Genomic DNA, 14972 nt, shown 5'->3' with positions numbered 1-14972 from the left:
CCCATCCTTTATGATCAGCCACTCAGGAATTACAACGTTAGCGATGTGCTTCAAGGTTACGGTCCTTCATTGAGCGGTTAATCATTCATTGAGCGGGGAAGTTGTGGGTTAGAGAGTTGGACTCGCAATCGAAGGGTCGTGAGTTCGAGTCTCGGGCCGGCAGGAATTGTGGGTGGGGGGAGTGCATGTACAGTTCTCTCTCCACCTTCAATACCATGACTTAGGTGCCCTTGAGCAAGGCACCAAACCCCCAACTGCTCCCCGGGCGCCGCAGCATAAATGGTTGCCCACTGCTCCGGGTGTGTGTTCACAGTGTGTGTGTTCACTGCTCTGTGTGTGTGCACTTTGGATGGGTAAAAAGCAGAGCACGAATTCCGAGTATGGGTCACCATACTTGGCTGTATGTCACGTCACGTCACTAATCGCCTCAGCAACTTCACGCGTGAACAGGCATTTCTCTAAACAGCCACAGTAAAGAGCTTACTAATAACATAAATGTTTATTGATTTTTGCTGATTCATACCTCATTTCAGTAACTTATTTTTTCATTTATTGTGATTTTTTTATTTTATTCCAGTTTACTAAAAAATAATTTGACCAATAGTTTAAGTCTTAGTTTCAGTTTTTGTTTATGGAAATATCCTTGGTGAAGTCCTCATTGACTAGCTGATGAACAGAGCCATACCGCCCTGCAAATAATAGTCTAACTCGGAGCCCTGCTCGTTCTTTAACTTGTGTTTGTTGCCCTGTCTAAATTATGGAAATAAGACATTAGCCTAAGTTACATCACGTTAGACTTTTAATTCCACTGCAACATCCACTAGCTATGGCTAGAACAGCAACTGTAAACACCACAACTTGCGTTAAACCGGCGATCCCCTCAAATCAGACAGGAGAACCGTGATTTAGAACATAACATACTTGATGCGTAAAGACTCCTTCAGATCAGAAGCATCAGGCTGGCTGCAATTTGACAGTCTACACGCAACATTTTTTTTAACTATAGTCTACCATCGCTCTATCATTGATATTAATTCATCAATTTATTTATTAATTTATCGTTCCGGCCCACTTTAACCCCTGGTTATGTACCCTTTAAGATATTCTTGATAGAGGTTGACCATTAGTGGATTTTACAGATACCTATAGTTAGGTTGGTCCATTCTGGTCGATACGGAATAATCAACCGATTGTTTTTAAAAGAAAAACACGCAGCCTCACGTGCCAAAACAAACAACACGTGCTGTCAGTGATTTCTGCCTCTAGAGGCCACACTGTATAATGGCAGCGGACCATTCTCAGCCGCTCCGGCAATGGATTCAATGGGAAGTAAACGGAAACCGGAAAAACTATTGGCATGGATTTTTGCAGATAGTTCCAGCAATCAACTATTGGTGCCGATTAATCAAAACCGATACATCGGTTAAGTTATCAGGTTGTTGCTAGGTAGATGCTTACTGATTTGTGTGTGTAATTTCTGCAGTCATGATTATTTTCAAACAGGTCTCCTGAAGACTTCACTGTCTGCATTTTTAAAAAGGTATTTGAAATTATACATTTCTATTAATTAAAGTTGGAGTATATATTTGTGGTTGCTAGTGGTTTAAATTAGTACAGCAGTCCATATTCAAAATGTTGTTTCTGTTTTCATCCTCCTCAGACCAGATTGAGGACACGCAAGAGGAACAAGCACAATTAACAAAGAAAGGCGATGAGTCTTGCGCTGTAAGCTTATGAGTTGATTAATCCACAATGACCTCTGGTCATATTTTTTGTTAGATTTTGAGGCTTTTTAGGTCAGATAGAATCTGCAATCTCTGATCTAGTTCATTTGTTGGCTTCCATGGCTGCAATGCGCTGTGTTTTCCACTGTCTGGCAAGTGTGTCCAAATACTATTGGTTAAACTGACAGTGGGTGGAGTCACACAGACCAAAACAAAAACAGACATTCTGACACAAAACACACATTTTCAAAGTAGGATAACTGGATGTAGCATTGTTCTGTTTTTTGTTTTTTTCTTGGAGAAACAATTATGTGAACATAGCATGTTTCTTAAATAGCTGCAAATGTTTCATAGCATTTTATGCTTTGGTTCAGTCAAAATAACATACAGCATTTTTAATAAATGCAAAATCTTTACTTCATGATATTATTTTTTTATTAAAGAAATTACACTCACAACCTATAAATAAACAATGTCCAGTGTTTTCTTGTGGTGTAGAAATGCATAACATGAATGAGATTTATGTGCAACCAAATCCAAGCCATGAGCTGAAAAACTTACTGTAAGGAATATTGTTTTGTTCTTTGGTGGAAAATTGAAACCTAAAGCATTAGGACTGTAACAAATATTGGTTTGTTCTGCTGGTAAATTGGTTCTGTTCATTTCTGTTAAATTGTCCCATTTTACTCTTTTAACTAGTTGCTTGGTGTGCATTTCAGAAGTGTAACAAATCATCCAGTATTCATTCTTTGCCACATCAGCCTACAAAATATTATATTTAGAGTTTTTAGGATCTATAGTATCTATCCATAGTTGATCTAACAGTAGTAAATTCAACAGTTACACTGCTTTTACATTCAGTATTTCAGCACAAAAAACTAAACAACAAACATCATATTGACCATATTCCAACTTAAACAGGTGTGGTATAGCATTGCGCTTTGAATATTTAATTTTAGTCATTGTCATTCTGTCCTGTGCAAACAGAACTCCTTGCTATGCAAATAAAACCTATTATTGAATGTTCACAAAACCTGCTATTTTCTTGACGCATTTACGCTGGAAAAGCGATGTTTGTGTATATTTTCCAGACATCGTGGCAGCAGTAATTCATCAAATGATGGAAAAGTGCATTATAACCAGGCATATTTCCAGACACACAGTATAGACGTGCTCTTTCTGCATTTTAAAGAGCTGATTCAGGTGCATGGACTGCAGTAATGCCAGATTGGCGTAGTTCGCTGCATCCTTCACAATGTAGAGTGCAGAACCAGAATGGAAAATGGAGAAATGTGTTGCATGAATCTTCTGCACTACTTTTGGGTATGTTTGTGTTGTTTCCTGATTTGCATAGTTCTCTCAGCCAGTCAGTTGCAACAGTCCCAGACAGTGTGTAAAAGTCTGTTCCATTTTTGCAACACCTCTGGGCAGCTATTTCAGGCATCCAAGACCAAGTCTGAAAAGAGAACTTGAATGTGGAAATCTCAAATCTAACATAAACGGTCCCATAAATGTGGTCTCTTAATCTCAAATAATGTTACAAATTCATGCTAAACCAGCCAATGCACATATACAGTCCTAAGTGCACCTCTCAAAAAACTGTTTCTATTTCAACTGGAGCTCCTAATAGCAGCTGTGACTTTACTAATTGCCTATTGGCTCTTTTATGTAGTAGGCGGGGCTTATTCTGCCATATTGCGCATTGCATCTCCATCATTGTATATTTAAATACTTTCATTCCCCCTTAGTCTCAGTTGCTACTGAACTTGGGTTTTCTCTGTGATCGGTCCAGGACTATGCTGGCTCAGGATGGCTGATGTAGTTTTACAAAGGACAAATCGCTGGATGATATGAATCAGTGTATCATAGAAGCGCTGGATGCGGAAAGCGTACACCAGCGGGTTGAGTGCAGAGTTGACGTGTGACATAAAGATACCCACGTAAACAGCACTCTTGGGCACGTTGCATGTCGGGCAATAAAACACAATACAGTTCATAATATGTAGTGGCAGCCAGCAAAGTGCAAACAGAAACAGAACTAGCGCTAACGACTTCGCAAGTTTCAGCTCTTTGCGGTAGTATTTGCTCGAGTCGCAGGTGGCCTCGGCTCGACGGTTGAGTTGGCGGCAGATCACGCGAAAGATCTCTGCATACAGTCCGGTCATGATGATCAGGGGCACCACCACCCAAACGAAGAAGTTGAAGTAGACCATGTAATCCATGCGCATGACTTTGGTGAATTGGCATTTGATGGGCGTCGTGCTGACATTTTCGGGTGGGCTGGGGTGCCAGCCGGCCATCGGCACTAAACCAGTCAGAAACGAGATGAGCCAGCACAAACCCACGGCTACCCATGCCCGCCTCTGTGTTACAATGATGTTGTACCTGTCAAAACAATGCAAAAGCAATGACATAAATTACTTTTTAAATACAATCATAACCACTAATGATATTGCCGGTGTTCTATACAATGCACACTTCTAATGTTAGCATTAGCACATTTCGAATTGTCTCAGTTCACCCAAACAGTTGACAGTAGCCAATGACTTCCATAGTTTGGAAAAAATACCATGGAACTCAATGGTTACCAACATTTTACAAAATATCTTCTTTTGTGTTCAACAGAAGAAAGAAACTCATGGAGGTTTGGAACAACTTGAGGGCGAATATATGATGACAGAATTGTCATTTTTGGGTGACCTATCCCTTTTTTTAAACAAGTAGGCTACTGTAGTCCTAAGCAGCTAAATCTTTTACTATGCCTGAATGGGATGGTGTATTCCTCAAAACATTCACTATTTCTATTACAACTGGATCTCCTAACTTTATCAATTGCTGATTGTCTCTTTTATTTAGAAGACGGGACTTTTTCCACCATATTGCGCATTGCATCTCTGTCTTTGTATATCTAAAGTCTTTGATTCCCCTTAGTCCCTTTTGTTAGTAATGTTCATAAATGTAAAATGTAATGTAAATGTTGGTGACTGGTATGTATTTGCTAAGGGCTTTTAAATGGGTTTACTGCATTGCTAGGTGGTTGCAAAAGTGTATTGGTAGCTGCTCACAAATCTCTATGATATTCTCTTTCCAGATTTAGACTGTGGGATATTTTTCCAACGTTTTATCATCCCACAGAATTTTTTTTTTGTTTGTCCAAATTAATATTAAAGGATTAATTTTATTTTAGATGAAATGACAATGAGTTGCACGTGCCTTAGGCAGTACAAATAAATTTTCTAAACCTCTTTATTTATAAGATATAAATTATGTATTTTAATATATTTTAATATATTCAATTCACCATTCGCCACAAATGTGTTACATAAGCAGTTTAAGTCACATGCCTTCAAACATCAAGCAAATGAGTGGTTAGGGATGCTGCCAAAATACTTTCAGACCATTGAACATCATTCCCTTTGACAGACACCAGAGGTTTAATTTAGCTAAAAGCCTTGCATTACACTAGCCCATTGATTTGCATTAAAGAAAGCAAAAGATATATTGCAGTCCTGCTGTCTAGACAAGAAATATGCTAAAACAAAGCATGCATTAATATTAAAGCGTAATAGCTACATGACAAATGCAACTTATATATATATATTCTAATTTGATGGTTTGGTGAACAAACATTACATTTTAACAGTCATTTCATTGCAACTAAGTTGGTGAAATGTGTTTTTATGCACCAAAAATGAGTCAGTAAAACTAACATAAAATTTGTCATAAAATTTATTTTTCTTTCCTGTGAGAATTAATATGTTGTATATGTTAGCTGTAAAATGTTTTCAATGTGAACTAAATTTGGTGGTTTATTTAAAAGAAGGACCCAAAAATGTACACAAAATCTAAATTTTTATATTTCAATAATTTAATACCACATTTGCAATGGTCACATGACATGCAAGTAAAAAAACCTGCCCCTTTTACACTATTCCTTCAACTGCTTGTTTTCTTTAAAAAAAGAACACTAGCTTCTCTATTCTTTTTCTATTCTATCTATCTGTTTTCTTTTTATTATACAATTAACAAAAAGCCAAAAAAGGCCTCTAACACTAGCTTGCTTTATTCCTTTTTATTTATTATATAATAAAAAAACCCTGCTATGTATACTGCATTAAGCTAACTGAAACTTGTTACAGCATTGTGTATCATTGCTCTTTTGTTGATTTTGACTGCTTCTATTGTCCTCATTTGCAAGTCGCTTTGGATAAAAGCATCTGCTAAATGACTAAATGTAAATGTAAGTAAACAAGGAAAATATTTCATCTTTATTAAGTGTTTCAGACTCACCTGGTGGGGATTTTGACGCGTAGGAAGCGGTCGATGGCGATGGCCAGCAGGGACAGTATGGAGCTTTGGGTGATAGTGATGAGGAGGCAGGAGATGAAGAGGCAGGTGTAAAACAGTGTGTTGAGACCCAAGCTGATGACCACTGCCAGTGGAATGACAAGAACTCCAACTGCGATATCGGCCAGTGCCAGAGAGACAATAAAACAGAAAGTGGGGTCTCTGAGAGCCTGATTCATGTAAACCACCAGGACCACCAGCACGTTCCCAAGCACCGACACCAGAGCGATAGTGCTCTCGATGGAGATGTAAATCAGGTCCACCTTCTCCAAACTTTCAGTTACTGTTGACATCTTCACTATCTGTAGCAGTGGTTCCTCCTCCACCATGGCACTGGGTCTTCTATAAGAGTCTTGTGATGTCCTCAAATGCTGGTATGTGATGTCGTTTTATTACTCAATATTCTTTTTTAGTATTTATGGCTAAAGATAGTAGCGGAACTGTCCTGACTTATTAGTAAAAGCCATGAAAAGCACTTAGAGTTTCTTCAGAATGCAGCTCCATGTGATCTGTTGTTACTTTGAGTGGCCGTGTGTCTTGTTCTCTTCATCTTGAAGAACTCCTGCTTCTCCTTCTCCTGTTGCGTAGGCTCTGCTGGCTGGGAAGGGAGGGGTGGTTCATTTATCTGCAGTACTATTTCTTTTCCCACTGCTCGTCTCACTCACCGTATCTCTCTCACTTTCTCTCTGTTCACATACTTCTCAAACCTGAAAACACCATTGGCACTTAGTGCTACTTTTAAGTTCTGCTTTTGGATTTGATTCGGTGGAAAATAGGATTCGGAATGGTAATTTGATTTAAATGAAGAAAACTCTGCTGAGAGTGTGTTTTCATACACATATTTATTAGTTTCTTGAAATGAACTGATATTAATTTTGATTACTTATTATTTCTGTGTTTATTTCCAGTTTAATGCCACTTAGAAACATATAAAGTTTAAAAAAAGAAAAGAAAATTCACCCAGGCTACATTTATTTCATTCATATCACTGTAATGTTGTAAAATATTATTCTAATTTATAATAGCTTTTATCTTTTTGAATATATTTAAAAATGTAATTTATCCCTGTGACACAAAGCTGTATTTTCAGCATCAATACTCCAGTGTCACATGATCCTTCAGATATAATTCTAATATACTGATTTGCTGCTTAAGAAAAATGTTTCTGTTGAAAACATGCATACCTTTTTCAATAGAAAATTCAAAAGAAAAGCATTTAATTTATAGAAATTATATTATAAATGTTTTGTTATTATTACTGTATCATTACTTTTTAAATCAAAGTATTGATTCCCTTAAAAATAAAAGTCTTACTGACCCCAAACTATTGAAAGGTAGTGCATATATATTAATAAAATCAATTGAGATGTCAAATGAAGTCGTTTCATAACATTGAAACCTTTAACAGACACGTAGAAAGTGATCTGGTTTTGCCCATTTTGTTGAAATATCTTATTTCAGCTCAGTAAATTCCTTTTCCTGTCATTCCAGTTCAAATTCCTGTTCAACATCCAGACATCTAATTTATGAACTGAAAGGGAGCCAAAATTTGATTTAATTCTGAATCAGGCACATGCTTGTCCTGTTTCCTGCCTCACCTCCATCACTGCATAGAGAGACACATAATTTGATATTCAAATATTTCCACACAGGAAATCAGACATCATCTTCTATCAAATTAATTTTCAGTAATGTTCACTGTAGTGTGGTAATGGATTTGTCTCAGTAATGAGGGAAGCACTAGCGATCCATGATCATTTCATCTGACACAGGGGAAGATTTTATTGCACTTTTATTTTCATTTCAGAGATCAGAGGAATTCTCACTTTCTCACTCACAGATCCATTGTGATTTCAACTAAATGTTGTAGAGGTTTCCAAAAAAAAAAAAACTCTTTGGAGAATAATAATAATACAATTGATGTAGATCCAGATCAGATCATTTGTGATAGAATTTGTTGAGAAATGTTTGAGTTCATATTAAAATAATGGCATTATGGCACTCTTCTGAATCTCTAGAGGAAACACGTGTGGGGTTTACTGGGGTCTTTTCTTCTCAGGGGAAAAGTATCTAAGAACAGGAGACTTAAGTTCATTCAGAGTTCATTTTGTCTTCTTTTAATATTGTTATTGTCTAGAAGATACACCTGAGACATTAAAGACATCTCATTTGGGATTTTTCTTTCCTATGAGAATCTATGTTATACTTCAAATCCTTATGTGCTCATTAATTTAAAGTTACAAAACATGGTAAATACATTAATTCTGGTGAATTTTAAAAGGAGATTCATTAACTTACAGCCATTTTACTTCATATTTTATTTTATTTCAATACTTTAACAACACATTTGTAACTTCACAGCCCTTTGACGTCAATTACATGTCAGTGTTTTATTATTTTTTTTATTTTTTTTCAATATATTTATATTTATATTATTAAATTATATTTATATTTATATAATTATCAGCTTTTCATCATCTCAGGAAAAAACCCTAAGTTGGAAGATTCTGATTGCTCAGTCATAACAAAGTGCACATCTGTGTCATAATGCAATGAAAAGCCACTCCACTTTGCCAAGATTTCATTCCATTAAGATGTTGCAAACACCTAAATGTCTTTCCAGGGAAATTCGCTACTTTAGATTTAGTATAATTAGTGATATTTGCATTGCTATTGTTCATACTAAAGATGAGTGACTCATCAAGCACCGTTTGTTTTGAAGTGCTTTTATCTTTAAGCGACTATTACAAAGCTGGTTATAATTGCATTGCATCTCGATCTTATATTTTTGTTTGCATGCAAAGGACAATTTACAGTATGTAAAATAGATAGCTATTGCTTAATGCATTATGCAACACTCATGCAAACCTTCTGGTAGAGACTTTATCATGCGTAACTGTCTGTGCAGTTTTCCAGAGACAAGTGACAAGAGAACCATAAAGGGGACGTATGCTGTCATCTAATTAAAGAGAGATCGACGTATAAAGCACAAAAGGCTTTAGCCCCCCCCCCCCCCCATAGGACTTTTGCGGTAAGCATGATGCATAGAGCAGTAATGATATGTTTACGTCTGTCTTGAGGTTCAGTGATGATGACGGTTTGAAGATTAAATGGAAATGTGCTCTAATAATGTCTTCAATTACATACAAACTATTGTACTCATATAAAGGGTGTGATGCAAATGATTTGGATCTCATACATTGATTTACACTTTGTCTTTCCCCTAAAACAAGTAAAAAACTGATTTACACTCAAGGAGAGGCCCAAGCCATTTCTAGAGACACTGGAATATCACAGAAAGTAGATAATAGGGTCAGTTATTTTGGCAGAAATCTTTTAAGTGAATGCATGTCAAATTTGCAGTGTAGTCAGTTGTGTGGTGACAAGTGAAGAAGTTAGTGGTCAAAGACGAGTTACGCAAAACCTGTAGTTCCTGAAGTAGAGCTTTCAATTTGTTTTGGATGGTCTGTTGAACATTATTGTCTGAACAATCAACTTGCAGGGACGCCTGAGCAGTGCACAGCATATCGAACGGCCGTACGTCTCTCCCTCGCAGCTGTGTTGTCATTTGCATCAAATTAAATACAGCATATAGATGTGTGGTTTCATAACCACTGGTTTTCGTGCCTCTGATGAGAATTGATTTGGATATTGCTTTTCAACGCTGCGCCAAAAGGTGTATTTCATATTTTTCCAACTTCACTCAGCAAAATGAACTCAAGCGATGTTAGGAAGAGTAATAATGTGGAAGATGATTATCATAAATCCTTCTCATTCTGCTCACGTTGTTTGGACCGAGGCCAATATTACGTTGTATAGAGGAAGAACAAAATGTCCTGTGAAAACTGAGACTTATCTCACTGAAATCCAGTACTCCTCCCAGAGGAACGCCCCAAACGTTCCCTCAGGATCAGCATTGTTCACTTTCACATGGCCCGATGCCAGTACATCAATTAAAGAGACTACAGTACAGCGGGAACGTCCAGTCTAATATACGGCAGAGTCCAACCATCTGAGAACACAATGATAATCTCATTAAAACAGAAAACTAAAGGATTTAAATAAGTGTTACGATGTAAAAGAAATATTTAAGCTTTTACATTGTGATTCTACTCTTGGTCAGGAAAAATCTTACAGAGTATATATATAAAATGTATATATGTGTATATATATATATATATATATATATATATATATATATATATAAAACAATGTCACAGACTTAGGCTACAATGTCTGGTAAAGGTTTTTTTTTTCAGAGCTGAAAATGAGCACTCTGCCTGGACAAACTCCTAAAAAAAAAGAAAGAAATTCTTCCATGTTTGAAACGACATGAGGGTGTGAAAAATGACTTTGCAAAATTTCCATTTTCATGTGGCTGTTGCTTTAACTTAAATTTATGAAGTTATAAAGGAAGCGTGTGGAAGGTCTGACATGCTGCACATTATGGTTAAAAAAAAAAGGCTCAGAATGACTGTGCCAGTTTCTCAACCTCTTTCATCACGATGACATGTAAGCCTGTCTCGATTTTTGTTGTGCGATATATTGCCCCAGAAATAATCTTTATTATTGTCATTTTAAAGGCCATTTCATGCCACTGAATATAAAATCATAATGTAACAGCATAAACTGCAAGAAGGCCTGCCCTACACACTTCCAAATGACAACAAACTTTTCATTTTTGAGAATATTTAGATTGTGGAAATTAAGGGTCCAAATGTTAAATACCTTAAAAAAAAACTAGTAAATAAACTTTTTTATTCAAAGTAATGAGTAGAAAAAAAGAAAAATAACTTGTATGGAGATTTTTCCATCTACAGATTTTTCCTGGACCTTCTTTTCTTTGTAAATGAAGGGTGCACACTAATGTTGAAGAACACAATCACTACTTAGCAGTCAGATGTCTGTATGCACAAAGGCACAGATACCATTATATTTTAATGATAGCACGAGACATAACAAATTAAACAATCTGACAATTTATTATTTACCATTCAAATGAATTTCTTTGCATGTTTTTTGAAAGAAGTCTCTTTTATGTAAGGCTGCATTTATTTTATAAAAAATACAGTAAAGCAGTACTATTATGGAATATTACAATTTAATTGAACTTTTGAATTGTTGATCAAGAAACATTTCTGATTATTATTAATTTTGAAAGCAGTTGTGCTGCTGAATATTTTTGTGGAAACTATGATGCAGTTTTATTTTGATGATTCTTTGATGAATGGAAAGTTCTAAATTTATCCAAAAATATAATTTTTTGTAACATTTAAATGCATTTACTGTTACTTCAATGTAATACATCCTTGCTGAATTAAAGTATTAATTTCATTCATTCATTCATTCATTCATTAAAAAAATATATTCATATATTCAATATATTCAATATATTCATTAAAAAAAAAAGTCTTACTGTCACCAGACTTTAACAGTAGTTTATTTATATTATTTATGGCTAAGACTGTTGGTGAGATTAAAAAAAAAAACAAAAAAAAAACAATACAGATATAAACTGTTCATTGAAACACATGTTGACTATAGCTAGGCCAGTTGTCATAAAAGTTAGGAAACGCAAAAAAATAATTGTATAAAAAAATATTCTACAGATATTTTAGTAATAAATTGTATACATATATACAATATCAGAAATTCATGAAAAACAGTTCAGCCTCTTCATTCTTCAGTTGGTGTTTTTTAGGTATCTCAGTGCAGTCTTACATTCTTTTGTTAATTACAAATATGACAACACTAGAATTACAGTGTATTTTGGACGTTAAAACTCAAGACAAATATTCTAATTTAGAAACTGGGCATATACATATCCACTGCTGGCTATTTTTTTTAACTTCTGACTCCTAGCCTGTCTTACTTATTGTACGTGATGGCAGTCTTATGCTAACCGTCCTGATTTGTGATCAGAATGACCTTTGGTTTGGCTTTCATGCTGCATCTGGCGGTGCTGTTCTAGGTGTTATCCGAATTTTGGCTATCTCTGTTCTGCTCCGAGCTTGTCAGCTTCATCAGGATGCCCTTATATGCCATCTTAATCTTAGGGACCTTGAATGCATACACTATGGGGTTAACGGCGGAGTTAGCGTGAGAGAGGAGGATGCCGATGTGAATGGCGATAGTGGGCACTTTTACACTTAGGTAGTGTTCCATCGCATTCATTATGTGCAGCGGAAGCCAACAAACGACAAACAGGACCAGAACCAAAGCCAGAGATTTGGCCAGTTTACGCTCCTTATGGTAAAATGACGTGGACTCCGCGCGTTGCCCGACTCCTTTTCTCAGTTGTTTGGATATCATATTGAAGAGAAACAAGTACAGGATCATCATCAGGATGGTGGGTGTAAGGATGCAAGCGAGGAAGTTGAAGTTGACCATGTAGGACATGTCTATAACCTTGATGAAATTACACATAATAGTGGTGTTTTGAGTTGTTGTGGTGTTTTTTGTGTGCCATCCGAACATGGGGATGAGTCCTAGTATAAAAGCAGAGAGCCAACATACAGTGACCGCGGTCCACAAGTGCTTCTTTCTGACTGCTCCTCTGTACCTGAAAATTAAACATTTTATTAATACAATATAAATATAATTTGTATAATATTCATAATACAGTTATTATTATTACATTTTAAAAGTTTGGGGTTTGGCAAGGTTTTTTTCTAATGTCAGGTTAAAAGTCTCTTCTGCTCACCAAGGATGCATTTATTTGATCAGAAGTAGAATAAAAACAGTAGGATAATATTGTGAAATAATATTAACATTTTAAATAACTGTTGTCTACTGTAATATATTGTAAAATGTAAAAAAAAAAAAAAAAAAAGTCAATTACAGACTCCACACTTGAAATCAATGGCATCATGAAAAGTTGGCATTTCAATGCTTAAAGATCAAATTAAAAAGTAAACTTATTAAATCATAAATGTATTAAATCATATTAAAACATATTAAAAAGTAACTTTCAGAGGCAGTGCAAGTTATTGTAGTTTGATTGAAGACCATGAAACCATTTCTGTGAAATAAACACATTTTTAATGTACAATAAGATTATTTAGATTTCATGCTGACTTAAAGAAGGGTATATGTTTCAAGTTGCATATTACTTAGAATCATAATCATCTTTAAGATCTGCAAGCATTTGCTTTCCTCCTTATCAGCAAGCTTGATCAACTAGGCAACCACACAAGTAAGTCTACAAATATGCATTGCAAAAAAAAGCTTGTCATTAAATGTTCAGACCTGAGAGGGTTATAAACACGCAGGTATCGGTCCACAGCGATGGCCAGCAGGGAGTGAACGGAGGCCTGGGTCAACACGATGATCACACAGCTGAAGAAGAGACAGCAGTAAAAACTAGTTTCCAAACGTCCATCAACCACCACAGCGAGAGGCACAGCCACTGCTCCCACAAGAAGATCAGCCACCGCCAAAGACACAACGAAACAGAATGTGGTCTGACTAATGGCACGGCATGACCACACGGCCCAGATCACCAACACATTCCCCAGGCAGCATCCTGCAGCGATGAGCACCTCCAGGGAAGTATAGACCACCTTCTCACTATCAGACATGACTACAGTAGGCACAGGAACTCTACAGGAACTTGCTTTAAGTAGTGGTGGTTTAAATAGGAAGTTGTCTTGACACATGCAGAACCAAAGATGTTCACACATGAGCAAATCATTTTTTGCAAGATCATGACTTTGGCATGGCTTTCTCTGAATTTAAAAAGAAATAAAGAGAATGTTTCAGAAATTTGAAAACAAAATGTTTAAAATTAAATAATCAAAATATTTTTAATTATACATGACCCCGGACCACAAAACCAATCTTTAGTGTAAATTTTTCAAAATTGAGATTTATACATTATCTGAAAGTTGAATAAATAAGCTTTCCATTGATGTATGGTTTGTTAGAATCGAACAATATTTGGATGAGAAACTATTTGAAAATCTGGAATCTGACGGTGCAAAAAAATCTAAATTCTGAGAAAATCATCTTTGAAGTTGCAGTCAAAAATTAAGTTTTTATATATTTACAGTAGGAAATTACAAAATATCTTCATGGAACATGATCTTTACTTTATGATTTTTTGGCATAAAAGAAAAATCGATCATTTTGACCCATACAATGTTTTTTTAGCTATTGCTAAAAATATACCCCAGCTACTTAAGACTTAAGGTTTTGCGGTCCATCGTGACATATTTAAAAACTAAGTTGATATACTACCATTCAGAAGAAAGATTTAAACTATTTTTTTTTCAGCAAAAACACATTAAATTAATCAAAAGTGACAGTAAACACATTTATAATGTTACGAAAGATTTCTTTCAAATAACTGTTGCTCTTTTGAACTTTCTTTTGAACTTTCTAAGAAACTTGAAAATACATTTATAATTTATTTATAATTACAACAACTGTTTTCAACATTGATAATAAGAAATGCTTATTTCTGTTTCATACATAAACATATTAAATGTAGATCAAATACATTTCAGGATCAAATAAATGCAACCTTGGGGACCTTATATAAGAGATTTCATTAAAAATATTAACCAATCACAAACATTTAAACAGTATATGATAATGCATTTTTTAGGTAATTCATTTGGCCACTATTTACGTTTAGATTTTTGTCAGATTGTTTTATCCAAAGCAGTTTACATTGCATTCAAAGACTTTATCAGTTCATTCCTTGTGAATCAAATCCATGCAATAGCATTGCTAGCACCATGCTCTGCTGATTGATCTATACTTATAAATGTCATGTGCTTTAATTTTTCTGTTGGCACCAAAAGCAATACAGCCCTATAGTCATGTGCCATAAAACTGTGGCTAAGCTTGTGGCTGGTTAAGCAGGAAGCTGCTGGTTTGATCATTTCAAGTGAGTCA

General features: G+C 35.5%; 2 protein-coding genes across 2 annotated transcripts; both read right to left on the bottom strand.

Moving 5' to 3' along the window:
- Nucleotides 1–2513: 2513 nt before the first annotated feature.
- LOC132160445 (adenosine receptor A1-like) lies at nucleotides 2514–6441 on the bottom strand. Its single transcript, XM_059570127.1, has 2 exons — nucleotides 6015–6441; nucleotides 2514–4109 (listed from the first exon to the last, which is right to left on the bottom strand). Exons 1-2 carry the CDS (start codon nucleotides 6398–6400, stop codon nucleotides 3482–3484), a joined length of 1014 nt encoding a protein of 337 aa, XP_059426110.1. The 5' UTR covers nucleotides 6401–6441; the 3' UTR covers nucleotides 2514–3481.
- A 5039-nt stretch (nucleotides 6442–11480) lies between these two features.
- Nucleotides 11481–13956, bottom strand: LOC132160444 (adenosine receptor A3-like). The gene is made up of 2 exons (XM_059570126.1): nucleotides 13320–13956; nucleotides 11481–12633 (listed from the first exon to the last, which is right to left on the bottom strand). The coding sequence occupies exons 1-2, from the start codon at nucleotides 13751–13753 to the stop codon at nucleotides 12039–12041; spliced, it is 1029 nt and encodes a 342-aa protein (XP_059426109.1). The 5' UTR covers nucleotides 13754–13956; the 3' UTR covers nucleotides 11481–12038.
- Nucleotides 13957–14972: the final 1016 nt, after the last annotated feature.

Source organism: Carassius carassius, chromosome 17 (genome assembly GCF_963082965.1).
Source record: "Carassius carassius chromosome 17, fCarCar2.1, whole genome shotgun sequence".
NCBI classification, from domain to species: domain Eukaryota; kingdom Metazoa; phylum Chordata; class Actinopteri; order Cypriniformes; family Cyprinidae; genus Carassius; species Carassius carassius.
The sequence above is the reverse complement of the archived record's forward strand: the minus strand, read 5'-3'. Positions and strand labels throughout refer to the sequence as shown.